Here is a 13,605-nt window from a genome sequence, read left to right on the forward strand (position 1 = left end):
CCCCTTGAAGTGTGATGTGAAGTCTAAAAATGACAAATATTTTCTATCATAAAAGTTTTTAACCCTTCAGATTACAAAGAAAATTATGAATCCTTCATATTTCTTCAGCCTGATTAAAAGCCACAGCATTTTCAGTGATTCCCACAAATTAGATTGCTTTTAAGGAGGCTATATTCAGGACTTTATTATTTTGTTAATTTAAGTATTTTCTGCTTTTCTCCAATGACTTCTAGAAAAAGTCAAAGATTGAGGCAATTTTTATATGTGGAGAAGAAGAGTTCATGGCTTATAATGCAAATTTTCCAATTATTTGACAAGACTGTGAAAGGCCCACCATGTTTTATATTTATATCTTCACTTTATAAGTGGCCTCTATAGAGTAAAAAAATACTCTACAAAACTCAGAGTAAGCAATTTCCTGAATTAAAATAAAGTAGTAGTAGTACATGGAGTTAACTATAATTTTCATGGGATTAGGAGCTACTTCAAAGCAATGCACACAATACCATAATAAAAGAAGGGAAGCAGGAGAAGAAAGAGGATTTTAAAAGGGTAACAACACTTTCTGTTATACTGCAGCTATATGCAATTCATGTTTAATAAAAAGCTGTAATTATACTATTAGAAATCAGTCACTAATAAAGCTCTCAAAGTAAAATGAAGAAGGTTTTTGACATAGTCACTGGAAAACTTTCAGTCTTTTACAGGCAAGACCCACTTGTGCCTCCACCAACTGCCCAGTCCTTTCCACCACCAGGGACACCGTTGTGGTTGCATCAGGGTTGGGAAGAATAATTTGGCTTTGGTTGAGAAATCGGACCATGCCCTGGGGAGAATCACTTTTCGCAATAGTGACCTGGCTCACCAGGTGGAGCCCCAGGATGGCTCCACCAGTGGCTCCTGTCAACTGGATTTCAAATAGCTCTGCAAATTCACTGAACAGAAAAACAAACAAACAAACAAACAAAATAAAAAACAAAAACAAGACATTCTGAGATATGAGAAAAGAAAAAAATTAAAACTGTATTTAGTAATTCAATCATGCATCCAACTGAACATGTTTAAAAGAATAAAGAAATCATCTCCATAGGTGCAGTGCAGAAGATTCCTTCTAGTTGCATAGAACGGTGATATCTGAAATAAAAATATTTCATATATCATCATTCTGAAATTCTATCATTATTCTATTTTCTACTAGCATTAAGTTAAACAAAAATATGGAAAAATATTTTATTCTTCATAGCAGTACTGTTGACACCAACATTTCTTATAATGTAATTAAAAATCATATTTCATTGCAAGCATGATTGCATACTATTTAACAGAACTATGACACTGTAATATAACATCTTATTTTTTCACCTTTAGGTGGTTTTCTCCCTTAGGTAATTTTTTAGCTCTGCAGAAATTTTTCAATTCCAGCTCTATACAAACATATGTGTAGATTTTTTAGCACATGCTAAAAAAGACTTAATCACAAGTAAATTGGTGAATAAATATCTGAAAATGTAATTACCTTTCTTCATCATTTATAATAGATATGTAAATAAAAGACTGGTTCTGTTCATGATAAAAAATTACAGTATTATTATGAATGACATAGTCAACACCATGAATTGCAGAAATACTTCGAGAAAGAAAATCAGCCGTGACATTGCCGTAAGTTCCACACTTTCGCAAAACAGGAATCATGATTAATCCAGCATCCTCTTCCACTATAAAAATAATTGAGAAAAAATTATGTAATTTCAAAATTCATGCCAAAGCCTTATCTTCTAAAATGTAGTGAGAACTTATGGTAAACTTACCCTGTAGAAGGACATGCTGCGGATCAAATTCTATGACACCTTCAGCATTGTCATTTTTTGCAATAGTGACCCACACTGTGGAGATATTTCCTATTATTGGAGGTTGATCCACCTGCAGACCATTCTCTCTTACAGTAAAATCAAATCCACTTGCAAGAACATAAAAAAAACCCAAAACATAAAAATACATTTTAAACTTCTTGTGAAAGTATAAACATGTGTGTGTGACGATTTTTGAATTACTGCAAATAACTTTATTTTCTGACAGTTATTACTGAAGACTTTTTTGTCATACTTCTTCATATTATTATGTTTGCAAGAATTATTACTAGAAATGTGTATATTTCATTTGTTCCTTCTCATTTCATCTTTTTAATGAAATTTCTTGCAACTTAGCAATTTGTATCTAATGTATGGATTTTAAGTTTTATTAAATCTTAATCACCAACATCTCATACTAATGTTAAAATAATTGGGTTTACCATACACCCATTTTCTATTATGATTACAATTACAGCTGTCTTACAAAATTTTACAGTAAAACAGATGAAATGTCTAGCAGTGATTGTATTCAGGTAGATCAGAATCCAAATACAGTTTGTTTTTCTAGTTTGTTTTCTGCTTTTAACAAACCAACTGGAAATTTTAACTTTACCTTCCTTGGAGTTCCACTTCACTAATCATCAATGAGAAGTTTTCAGGACCTTCAGCAAAGTCATCATCATGAATTTTAATCAAAATAATTTTACTTTCCTCCTCTGGTTCAAATACCATTTCCCTTACTGTGGAAGTAAAATCCATTCCTTCCTCTGCAGTCCCATTTATTATCTGAAAGCGAAGATGCACTCTGCCATAGGATCCCTTGGAACGCACAACAGTGATGTTTACCTGAGGGAAAGAGAATATTTTCTTTTAAAATGGCTTTGCTTTCTGTTACAGTTGCCTTTAAGATGTTCTAAAGTCATATTTTCAATGGTTCTGTCAGGTAACAACAATATGATTTACCAAGTACAGAGTACATGTAATTTAGCAGATAGCCACAGTCACTTTAGAGACTGATTTCTTTTCTTTCTAAAGTTGAACATAATTCTAGCAACAACGTTGATATCTAGCAGTAATATTATATAAAAAAGAATTTTAATCTAATACCCATTTTTCATCTTCTGTTGTTTGCAATAGTTCACGGGAGAATGTAAACTCTCCATACGGATAATCACTGGCAGCCATGGTAATATTTGCTGTGCTGCTAGATTCATTTATGAGTCCTCCATCACTGATTCTGGTTAGTTGAAATTGGTAGTAATGCTTTTCCTCAGGACAGCTGTCATCTACAGCCTACAGGAAAGAATCAACAACAGCTATAAGGATTTAAACCATTTCCAGAGAGAGAGAAATAAATAATTTTTAGCCAAGATCCTAAGAAAATAAAATAAAGTACTTGAAATAGCTACTGGTATCAGATCTCTCATATACCTGTATTAGAACAACTGCTGCAGACTGCCTATCTCGCATGGTCGAGGTTCCCGATACCTCGATAAATTCTGTCTGATGAGGAGGTGTTATATTCCAATATATTATGATCTCCCCAAAAATCCCTGGGCCACGTACCAGGCTGTAGGTAAGGACACAAACACAGATTTCATTTTTACCTTTATTATTTAATATCCAGTACAGAGATAGTATATCATACTGTTGTGCATGGAAGAAATGTTATCAGCACTATGAAAACTTGAGTTTTAATGTACTTAATCAATGTTAAGAACATGAGAATTCCCTTCTCAGGCATTTTCAGAACAGCTCTGAAGTTCTCTTTTAATTCTCTGTGTTTGGAGGCATCTCCAGCTGTATTTTTATCAAGTTTCTTTCCATGTATAGCCCAAAGATGGGACTGGAAAACTGCTTTATCTTTCTATTTCTAAAAGTTCTATTCTTTTCCAGAGATAGATATGCAAAATAGAAGGGAAATTGGATGCCAGGGTAATGCCAGGGGCAATTTGATCTATAAGGCAGATGTAGGATACATCTGCCTTGAGATTTTCTGTGATATGTTCTGTCTGCTATTTGTCTAAAATCCTACTAATAACATAATGCTTGGATAAGTCACAATAAAGATTTGTCTGCTCATTCTACACATAACACAATCTTAAACTACTTCTTCCACAAAGCATTGTTTTGTCTCTTGGGCTTCTTGTGCCTGTACCAGAAGGTGCTCTGCTGCTTTATATTTGCTGGAAGTGTCATAATCTTTTATTCCAATGATCTTAGAAGATTCTTCTAAGAATCTACAACTCTTCATTCTGTTTTCAGTTGACTGAATAAAACAATTGCATCTGTTTTTTATTTCCACCAAAACACCCATTCCCATACTGTTTATGACAGAATATAACCATTTGCTGAAATACTATTCAGGCACAAATCCTGAATCAAATTCTAGAAAGCACACAGCACCTTCAAATGTCACATTTTCTTACCCCTTTCCTTTGATTAAGGTCCTCTTTCCTTTGGTGCATCAATGTTGTAAATAACTTGAAGACAAAGAGGAATATTTGGACCTCCCCATTAATACTGAAAGGATACACACATGATGTATTTTACCCTTCCTTAAAACCAATCACTAGTTTTTAAAATAGTACTGATTATAGAAATTATGATAAAATGTAGTATTCAATAAATTGCCAAATGTGGGGTCTCATAGCTTTTGAATCTGGGCTGTTGCTCCTTCTTTGAAAAAATGAGAGATGCACTCACCTAATAAGAGCAGTTCCATTATAACTTCCAGAAGGTTCTCCAATCAAAACATGCTTGGATGAATGGGCTATCCCAACCACCCCAGAAGCTCCTTCATCTCCCATAATAGTGATGGTTGCAACACCTATGAAGAGAAAAATTATTCTCATGGTAAGTGAAAACTAAGCAAATTACCTTTGGTAAATTTTGTGACATTAATGGTTAAACATTAGCTTCACAGAGGGCCTGTGGAACTCTCTTTGACTTCTTCAGGTAAGGAACTTAGGGAAAAAGACTGACATTGAAAATTGTGACCAACTAGATGCCCACAAAATACTTCAGCACTGCAGACTAAAATAATATTAATAGACTTCTAATTGTCTCATATCGAATATCTAAAACCAGAAGATACTGAATTAACTCTTTACCATTTACAGGGGATATTTCTGCATCACCAGTAGAGACTAGCTGAATGGTAAATGTTTCATTCCCCTCCAGCAGACCATCTTGTATTGCATGTAAAACAATCAGTTTCTGGGACTCAGTCTGCATCATGTAAAGACCAGAAAGACATGGATATATATTAAATGAAATAAACAAAACACGGTATTAATATTTTTTTTTACATATCAAGTGTTAAGAATGCTTGACATATTCTTCAGTATTTTAAAACATCAGATATCTGATCTGGCTGAAATTTCTTCTCACAGATTAATAACCAGAAAAAATTGTTTCTCAAACATTGCCGGCCATCCTAAACATACCCTCACTATTTTCAATTAAAGGAAGATTGAAATTCCTTTGAAATTGCACTCACATAGATGTTTTTTAACTTAGAGGAAACTTTTTATAGAGAAACTGCATATTCAATAGTACACACATATTCTAAGGATTAACACATTATTAAGATTAGATATATTAGTCAAATTTCTGCCTAATCCACATTTTTGTCAAGGGGAAGTGGCAAACACATGGTATAAATTTAGTATACCATGCATACACAGTTTATGCTTATACTCAAGCATAGATAAATGTTCAAGACAAAATGTCAAAGCCTACCAGTAGAGAAATGACAGCAAAACTTTGCCAAATACTGATGGTTTTACCAGAAAAAAAAATCTATTTTTCAGCTGACTCAAAGTAAAACAACCAGCATGCCTATTGATTTAATGAAGAAAAAGCTTATACCGAGAGAAAATAGATTATGCTCTGTTAAAATACTTTTCTTCATTAAATACTTTGCGTAGACTGTAAAATAGAAATATTAACATTGTATTGGTATCCAATATTTAACTCTGACTTCAGAGTTGTAACCTGCCATGAATTACAAATGAAATAACACTGTCTAGTTTTAAAGTTATGAAGGTGTTTTTCGGGTTTTTTTAATCTGCAGATTTTGAGCATTCATTTTTCTTTCTCACCCTTTCAATACAAATTTTCTTTTAAAGATACTTGATACTTTAGTGGAATAAGTGTTTCTGTAATCATTATTTTCATTTGGTAGTTTTCAATTCCTCTTTCTTAATAGTAAAAATAGTGGAGATTTGAAGAGCTACCTTCCTGATGCATTATGCTGCATTAAAAGAGCATGTCAGCTTTCCATTACATCTTCAAAGAAGCCTGAATACTTCTAAAAGGTCAGTTAAAACTGACCTTTTTCTAGTGTATAATACTTAGTAACCCCATACTCCTTTGATAGGAGTAATAACAATCAGACAAATACACACCAGCAGAAGGAAGTATTTATAAATCTAAGAGTAAATAAGTTATTGCAATGTCTGGAATACCTCACTGAAATGAAGGGTACCATTTAGAGGAGTCAGATCATATCTGGCTGCTTCCTCGAGAATCCATAACACTGTAACTGCTCCTCTTCCTCCCTGACTTCGACTTACATTGAGCAAAACAACTGCAGCAGAGTCATCAGACGTTTGTGGTTCCTTCACAGTTACCTGATGGAGAAAGAGAAGGAGAATATGGGAAAGGCTGTATTGAAAAAAGTCAAAAGCTGCATTGATAATGCCAAATTACATGGATACATGTTTAAGATAAACAGTGGAAAACATTATCAATGACAATTCTGAACAACAGAAGTGAAAATGGACACGAACGTAACAGGTGTAAGGAGAGTGTTGAATTCTACTACCAAGGACTAGTCATTCAAGTAATTTCTTTATGCACTATGATCCAAAACAATTACAGACAATGTCACAAGCAGGCTCAGTACAAGTAAAAGGGAGAGCAGAAGTACTGCAAGAACTAAGATGAGATATGCTTTGTAATTTCTTTCCAAATTTTACTTTCAGTAATGTAGATTATTATACAGACCATCAAAAATCCTACCTAGGATGTCCTGAATTGTTAGTATAGTGAATTAAATTGATTCAGTCACACATAAATTTATATTTATGCAGCAACACTTTCACTGTTATTACCATCCTACACAGCTAGATGAAGACAAGCACTAATATTTCAATGAAATCACATCTTCCACTGCAGTGAAGACTTACAAAAATCAGCTATATGCTATTGACACAAACCCACTCCAACTTCAAACCCACTCCAACTGAGTGCAGCCTAAATCAAACTCACATTCTTTTCTTCAAACCTGAATACCCCAACAGGTGAATCATTTGGTGGAATAGCGACAGTTACCACAGTGTCATTCCCAAGTCTTGCACCACCTGTTACCCTCACCAGGGCAATTTTGAATATCTCAAGGAATTCAACTTCACTGTCATCTATGATTGTAATTTCTATTTCTCCTGTAGCCTACAGAAATGTTAAAAAGAAAAAAAAAACAAAAACAACTAAGTTTCATTTATAATATTCTGTGAATTGTTTGAAAAAAAAATTAAGATATGCAAATTTTATCTATTAATATCTAGACAATGCTCACTTGTTCATTTTTCCTCTTATGCTTGTATACTTATAATAAGATATAATTTCAGTAGTGTTTTTTAGTTCCATCAATGTAAATCTTGTTTGTTAAAACCAGCAGCATGCTCTGTTTTGGTAGTCAGTAGAAAGTGAATGTTGACAATATTGTCAATATTTAGTCAAAATTCTGCACACTATGTATATCCTTCCCTTTGCCAAAGACCACTTTTATTCACTTAAAATCAAAATCCCTTGTGTACAATAGGTATTCTCAGATGCAGCACGAAATTTAAAACTATGTGTAGAACACAGATAAGAAAACATTTAGGTTTATTCTAAGAATTCATAGTGAAGATGGATTTCGCTACAAATTTCAGTGTAACAGGGTTGATTATTAGAAGTTATGTCCTCACTTGCCAAAGTATCAAAGACACACAAGCCTATTTGGTTTTGAATATTCTGGTTTTCCATGTTAAAAAACTGAAGCTGGGAGCATCATTCATATACATAAGGCCACAAATAATGTGCTTTCAGTGAAAATTCTGCTAGAGGAAAACACACAAAAAATCTTAAGCTGGTAACTAAAAGCCAGCTGGTAACCAAAAGCTGGTAAACTTTCAGCAAGTGAATACCTGCCCATCTGCAAAGGTAAGGTTTCCAGATGATGGTGTGAAGTCTTCAAAGCTGGCAGTTGAAACAATGGCTTCCCAGTACAGAGTTGCTGACCCAAACCTTCCAGCCTGTCGAACAACTGGAAGTTTCAGTACATTCTGTGGTGGTGGTACCTCATAACCAGAAACAGCTCCAGTGATACCCTGTAAATTCAAAAAGAAGCTGCAGAATGTCTCAACAAACTTTTAGTTTGCTGTTTGGTTTTTTTTCAAGCTGACTTGCAGTTAAAAATAACGGAAGAAATATGTAACTACTTGTAAAACGTTCTGGCCTTAGCATTGACATTGCTATGAGCAAAAATCTGGATTAGATGACCTCCTGACACCCCTTTTTATGACACTTGTTTCAGCACTGACAGCACAAAAATAAATTTTGTGTATTATTTGTGGCGAACAACTTGAGAAAGAATTGTTTGTCTGGTATCTGGCCATTTTTTCCAGAACAATTTAGTATCATAAAGCCAATCAGAATACTTTCAGAAGTTATCTGAGAAATCAGACTGTCTTGCTCGAAAGACACTTTACATGTTTTTCATTCAGACTTACTTACCTTTGTAACATTAAAATTAAATATTCCTCTGGCATCATCATTTTCTTCAATTGTTATTTCAGCTATTTCTAATCCAAGCCTCTTCACACTTGGCTGTCCTTCAGATAAAGTGATCAGCTGCACATCAGTAATATTGATTATAAAGCCTTCCTGTAATTCTGGAATATTGTCCTGAAAAAAAGTTTTCAATGTCTTTTTTTTTAAATGATACATTGCAATATAATACAGTTGACTACTTGTAGGTTCTTTACTGTTTAAAAATTCTTAGTATTTGGGACCATATAATCAATCTCTGGCTTCATACCATATGAAAGATGAAAAGATACTTTTGCTGAGATTTTGAAATAGAAGCTGACAAGTCAGATTTCAGATCTTCAAGAACAGTGGAAAGCAGTGCTGGCTGTCACCTGTTACTGCTACCTATGAGAAAGTCAGCTGGATCTCAGAAACCAAGCCATGACTTGAAAATTAATATCTCTATTCTAAATATATTTAAAGAATATACATAATTTTTTTCATTATTATAAGTAAATTTTGGGATGATAATCAAACAAAGAATTTGGCTCATCTCCAGTGATGAGTATGCAAGTTTTTTTTTAAAGAGATGGCTAGAAGGGTCCCAGCACAGCCATATCTAGAATGTTAAGTCATACTACTAGTATAAAATCAGTACCATTTCCATTTTTTTAGAAGATATTAATACCTCAAGACATTGTTGGCTACTCACAGGTAAAATAGTGACTATGACAGAAGTTGTTGTTGCATTCTCTGCCATAATTACTGTTTTCTTTTCCAGTACATAATCCTCATATTCTGTTGCTCGATTGGACAGGGGGAGTTCAAAGTTTGGTGCAGTGCTCAACTGAACTGCAAGATCCCCAACAAAACCTTGTTCTCGAACAATTTGTAGAGTAACAGTAGTTGAATTCTCCGGCCCTATAGTAAGGAGAGAAAAAATTCAAGATATGATTGTTTTACAATCATAGAATATGCTGAGTTGGAAGGGACCCATCAGGATCATCAGAGTCCAACCCCTTGCCCTGCACAGGACACTCCAAGAATCACACTACAGGCCTGAGAGAATTGTTCAAATACTTCTTGAACTCTGTCAGGCTTGGTGATGTGACCACTTCCCTGAGAACCCTGTTCCAGTGCTCAGCCACGCTCTAGGTAAAAAACCTTTTCCTGCTATCCAGCCTAAATCTGCCTGAACTCAGCTTCATGCAATTTACTTGAGTCCTGTCACAGGACACCACAGAGTGCAGCAATCAGTGTCTGCCCCTCCTCTTCCCCTCATGAGGAAGTTGTAACTGCAATGTCTCCCCTCAGTCTCCTCCTGTCCAGGCTGAACAGACCAAATAACTTCAGCCACTCCTCATACGACTTCTCCTCAAGGTATTCACCATTCTCATGGCTCTCCTCTGCATGCTGTCTAATAGTTTAATGTCTTTCTTATATTGAAGTGACAAAAACTGCTCCCAGGACTGGAGGTGAGAGTGCCTCAGTGCAGAGCAGAGTGGGACAATTCCCTCCCTTGACCAGCTGGTGATGCTGTGCCTGATGCTCCCCAGGACACAAGTGGCTCTCCTGGCTGCCAGGGCACTGCTGGCTTATATTCAACTTGCCACTGATGCCCAGGACCCCCAGGTCCCTTTCCATTGCACTGCTTACCAGCATCTCATTCCCCAGACTGTCCATCCATCAAGGGTTGCCCCATCCCAGGTGCAGAATCTGTGACTTTCCCTTGTTAAACTTCATATGGTTGGTGATTGCCCAGTGCTGTATTTTGTCAATGTCTTTCTAATTTGTTGATATCTCCCTTCAGAGCCTCTCTGCCCTTAAGGGAGCCCCTCCCAATTTAATGTTGTCAGCAAACTTAGTATTCGCAAGACTCCTGCATCCAAGTCATTTCTCACAGTATATCACAGTACAAGCTGGCTTGTACTGCGCAATTAATTTGGATATAAACAAGAAACCAGCCAGTTCCATAAACTGGCCTCTGGGTTGACAGACAGGAACCTTAATCAATTACCTTCCACCCTGAGCTGCAGAACCTCACTTGTCTGGGAGCTGGGCAGTGTTAAAAGATCAGGCCAATGAGCTATCTAGACTGGGGCATTTCAAACCCCCTTTATAAAGAGGGGTTCAAACAATAAACTCTCTCTGTTGCCACATGGACATTAGGTGTGTGCGTCATTTCTGTCTCTGACCCACCCCTCTTCATGCTACAATTGTTCATGAAGATGTTGAAGAGAACTGAGACTAGGATGAGCCCTATAGAAGCCGTATTTTAGCTCTTGGCCTGCTTGATTTTCAGCTCAGGTAACTACTGGAGCTGCTTGCTAGAGCCCGCTTCAGTTCTGCTCAGTGACACAACAGTCCTTGGATAATTCTAGGGCTTAAGCCAATGAACACATACAAATGGTGTGAACACACAAAACAGTACCTATATCTAAAGATACTGTGCATTGAAAAACTGGATCTGGAAGAAGAACAAGATATCAAATATCTACAGTTTTATATGCATGTTACACAAATTATTACTTCAACACTTCTACTTTTTATTCAGTTATGCTTCAAAACTTCTATCTCAATAATCAGCCTAGCCTTTCATGCCTAGGCCATCACTATTGATTCTAACACAGAAAGTGGTATTGAGGGCAGTCATTCTGTCTGTAAATGTCACATTTCCTTAACTTAAATATCAAAGAAGTTAAATAGACTTGTATCAGTCAGGCTCAGCATCCTTTTGGGAAAGCAGATTTGTAATTTTATCCAATAAATAATGAAACACATAATCTGGCTAAAAGTGGTGCATTTATGACTGGAGAAATAGAAAAAGATAAAATGTAAACAGGCTTGTACTTCAAACCAGTTACTGTAACTAGGTATTATTTCACAGATAGAACTTGTGAATAATCATTAAAAGTACAACAGTTAAAGATTGGGGAAAAAATCCCTGCGCAACCAGTGGAAGCTAGGAACCTTCCTTGAATCTAACTTCAAAAGTATAAATGTTTATAATGTGTAAGAAATCAACAGTATCCCTTTACATTACTTCCAGGTGCTAATAAAGGGGCAACACCAATTCACCTGAAAATAAAACATGTTAGAATGTTTTGTCTGTGATAATATACTCTGATGGAAAAAGTATTTCTAAAGTATATATAATTTTTTAATATGGACAGAACCTTAAATTGTTATAAAATTCTAACTGAGTTGTTAAAGTAAAATAGCCCATCAGGTAGCTGCGGTAAGAGTCCCAAAAATGCCAGCTAGCTCCCTGAGCCAGGAGAGAGGGAAAAAGCTTGAGCATCATGGGAGTTCTCCTCTGACCAGCTGCCTGGGAAATCTTTTTCAACCTGTGCCTGGAAGGAAAATCAAATCAAACATGCAACTGCAAGCAGAAAACTACCACCTTTTTCATGAAGTAGAATTGACTCCTGCTCTGTTTCCTTCCTTCCCCATGTCCTCTGAGCAAAAAGCTTCCCTTTTTGAGCCACTTCAAGAGCAAAGTCTTTCTATGTAAATTATTTTAAACAATACAGCAATCCCATTAAATGGGTAACTTCTGCTTTTTATATAAACAGGAATATTTTATGCATTAGTGATTTGCAACTTACCTCTCAAACAAGAATGGCTGAAGAATATTGATGTATGCAATGTGAAATACAGCACAGTTACATATTTTAAGGGATATTTATGCTATAAATAATAAAATACTGCTGATATAGAAAAAACTTTAATAAAAAACTGCTTTTTATATATATATATAATTTATACATATATGTATATACATATATATGTATACATATATGTAACCAGTATTAATAGCTTCAACAATGATGACTTTGAAAAAACAAACATTCTTTCCAAAGAATCAAGAAACAGACTTACCTTCTGGCTCTGTGATTTTAACGAAGACAGACTCCATGTGCCATTCAATCACCCCATGTGGAGAGTCACTGGGCAAAATGCTAAGTACAGCTCTTGCCCTTTCGGGATCTATGACAGCTCCTTTTGTCCTATCTTGAACATCCATAGTGGTAACACGGGTGAGTATGATTTCCACTGCCTCTGAAAGTTCTGCAATGCTGTCCGCGAGAACTGTCAGGGTGATTGTGGACAGGGCCTGACCTTCTGAAAATGTTACCTAAAGTTTCAGAGGGAAGAGGATAAAAAAGTAAAATTTCTTGTCTGTGTTAGTAAACCTAGTTTTATTCCGTAAACTCTATCAGCTAGAAAATGCATCTACATACACACAAACATATCTTAGATAATCATAGAATAAAAAGTTGGAAGGGACCACAAGGATTATCTGGCCCAATCTTTCTTGGCAGTACCACAGACTAACCAAGATGGTCCAGCATCCTGTCCAACTCAATCTTAAAAGTGTCAGTTTTGGGGAGTCCACAACTTTCCTGGGAGGGTTATTCCAATGAATGATTGTTCTCATGGTGAAAAATTTTCCTCATGTCCAATGACAATCTCCGAAGGAGTAACTTGCATCCATTACCCCTTGTCTTTTCAACATGACACCTTGTAAAAAGTATTCTCCTTTGTAGCCACCTTTTAAATACTGACACACGGTCTGAACATAAGATCTCCCCACAACCTTCTTCTCTCAAGGTTGAGCAGTTCTCTCAGCCTTTCCTCATATGACAGTCTTCCCCGTCCTCTGATCACATTTGTGGCCAGCTCTGGACCCCTACCAGCCTGCCCATATCTATTTTCCATAACGGTGACCAAAACTGAACATGGAATTCCAGCTGTAGCCCAAAAAGTGCTCTGTAGAGTGGGCTAATGACTGCTTTATCTGTGCTGGGAGTGGCCTCGTTGATGCAACCCAGAAACATTGTGGTGGATTGCCTCAATATTCACGTGTATTGAGCTTATTGACCAGTAGAATCCCCAGGTCCCTCTCCCTGGAGCTAATCCTCAGTCAGGATAAATGCCAGTGGGTGCTGCA

At 36.0% G+C, this 13,605-nt stretch overlaps 1 protein-coding gene across 1 annotated transcript in view; it reads right to left on the reverse strand.

The window, feature by feature from the left end:
- ADGRV1 (adhesion G protein-coupled receptor V1) overlaps positions 1 to 13,605 on the reverse strand; it is a 282,378-nt gene that overhangs the window by 172,701 nt on the left and 96,072 nt on the right. The window contains exons 60-73 of the mRNA XM_041463583.1: positions 12,534 to 12,789; positions 9,364 to 9,572; positions 8,637 to 8,807; positions 8,048 to 8,230; positions 7,128 to 7,307; positions 6,323 to 6,487; positions 4,964 to 5,081; positions 4,557 to 4,680; positions 3,282 to 3,420; positions 2,958 to 3,143; positions 2,464 to 2,696; positions 1,809 to 1,957; positions 1,517 to 1,715; positions 719 to 935 (exon numbers count right to left, since the gene is read on the reverse strand). Of these exons, the coding sequence (XP_041319517.1) occupies positions 719 to 935; positions 1,517 to 1,715; positions 1,809 to 1,957; positions 2,464 to 2,696; positions 2,958 to 3,143; positions 3,282 to 3,420; positions 4,557 to 4,680; positions 4,964 to 5,081; positions 6,323 to 6,487; positions 7,128 to 7,307; positions 8,048 to 8,230; positions 8,637 to 8,807; positions 9,364 to 9,572; positions 12,534 to 12,789 (2,529 nt within the window). The remainder of the gene's footprint in view (positions 1 to 718; positions 936 to 1,516; positions 1,716 to 1,808; positions 1,958 to 2,463; positions 2,697 to 2,957; positions 3,144 to 3,281; positions 3,421 to 4,556; positions 4,681 to 4,963; positions 5,082 to 6,322; positions 6,488 to 7,127; positions 7,308 to 8,047; positions 8,231 to 8,636; positions 8,808 to 9,363; positions 9,573 to 12,533; positions 12,790 to 13,605) is intronic.

The sequence above is a fragment of the Pyrgilauda ruficollis genome, unplaced genomic scaffold, assembly GCF_017590135.1.
Source record: "Pyrgilauda ruficollis isolate IOZ18807 unplaced genomic scaffold, ASM1759013v1 scaffold167, whole genome shotgun sequence".
In the NCBI taxonomy this organism is placed as follows: Eukaryota; Metazoa; Chordata; class Aves; order Passeriformes; family Passeridae; genus Pyrgilauda; species Pyrgilauda ruficollis.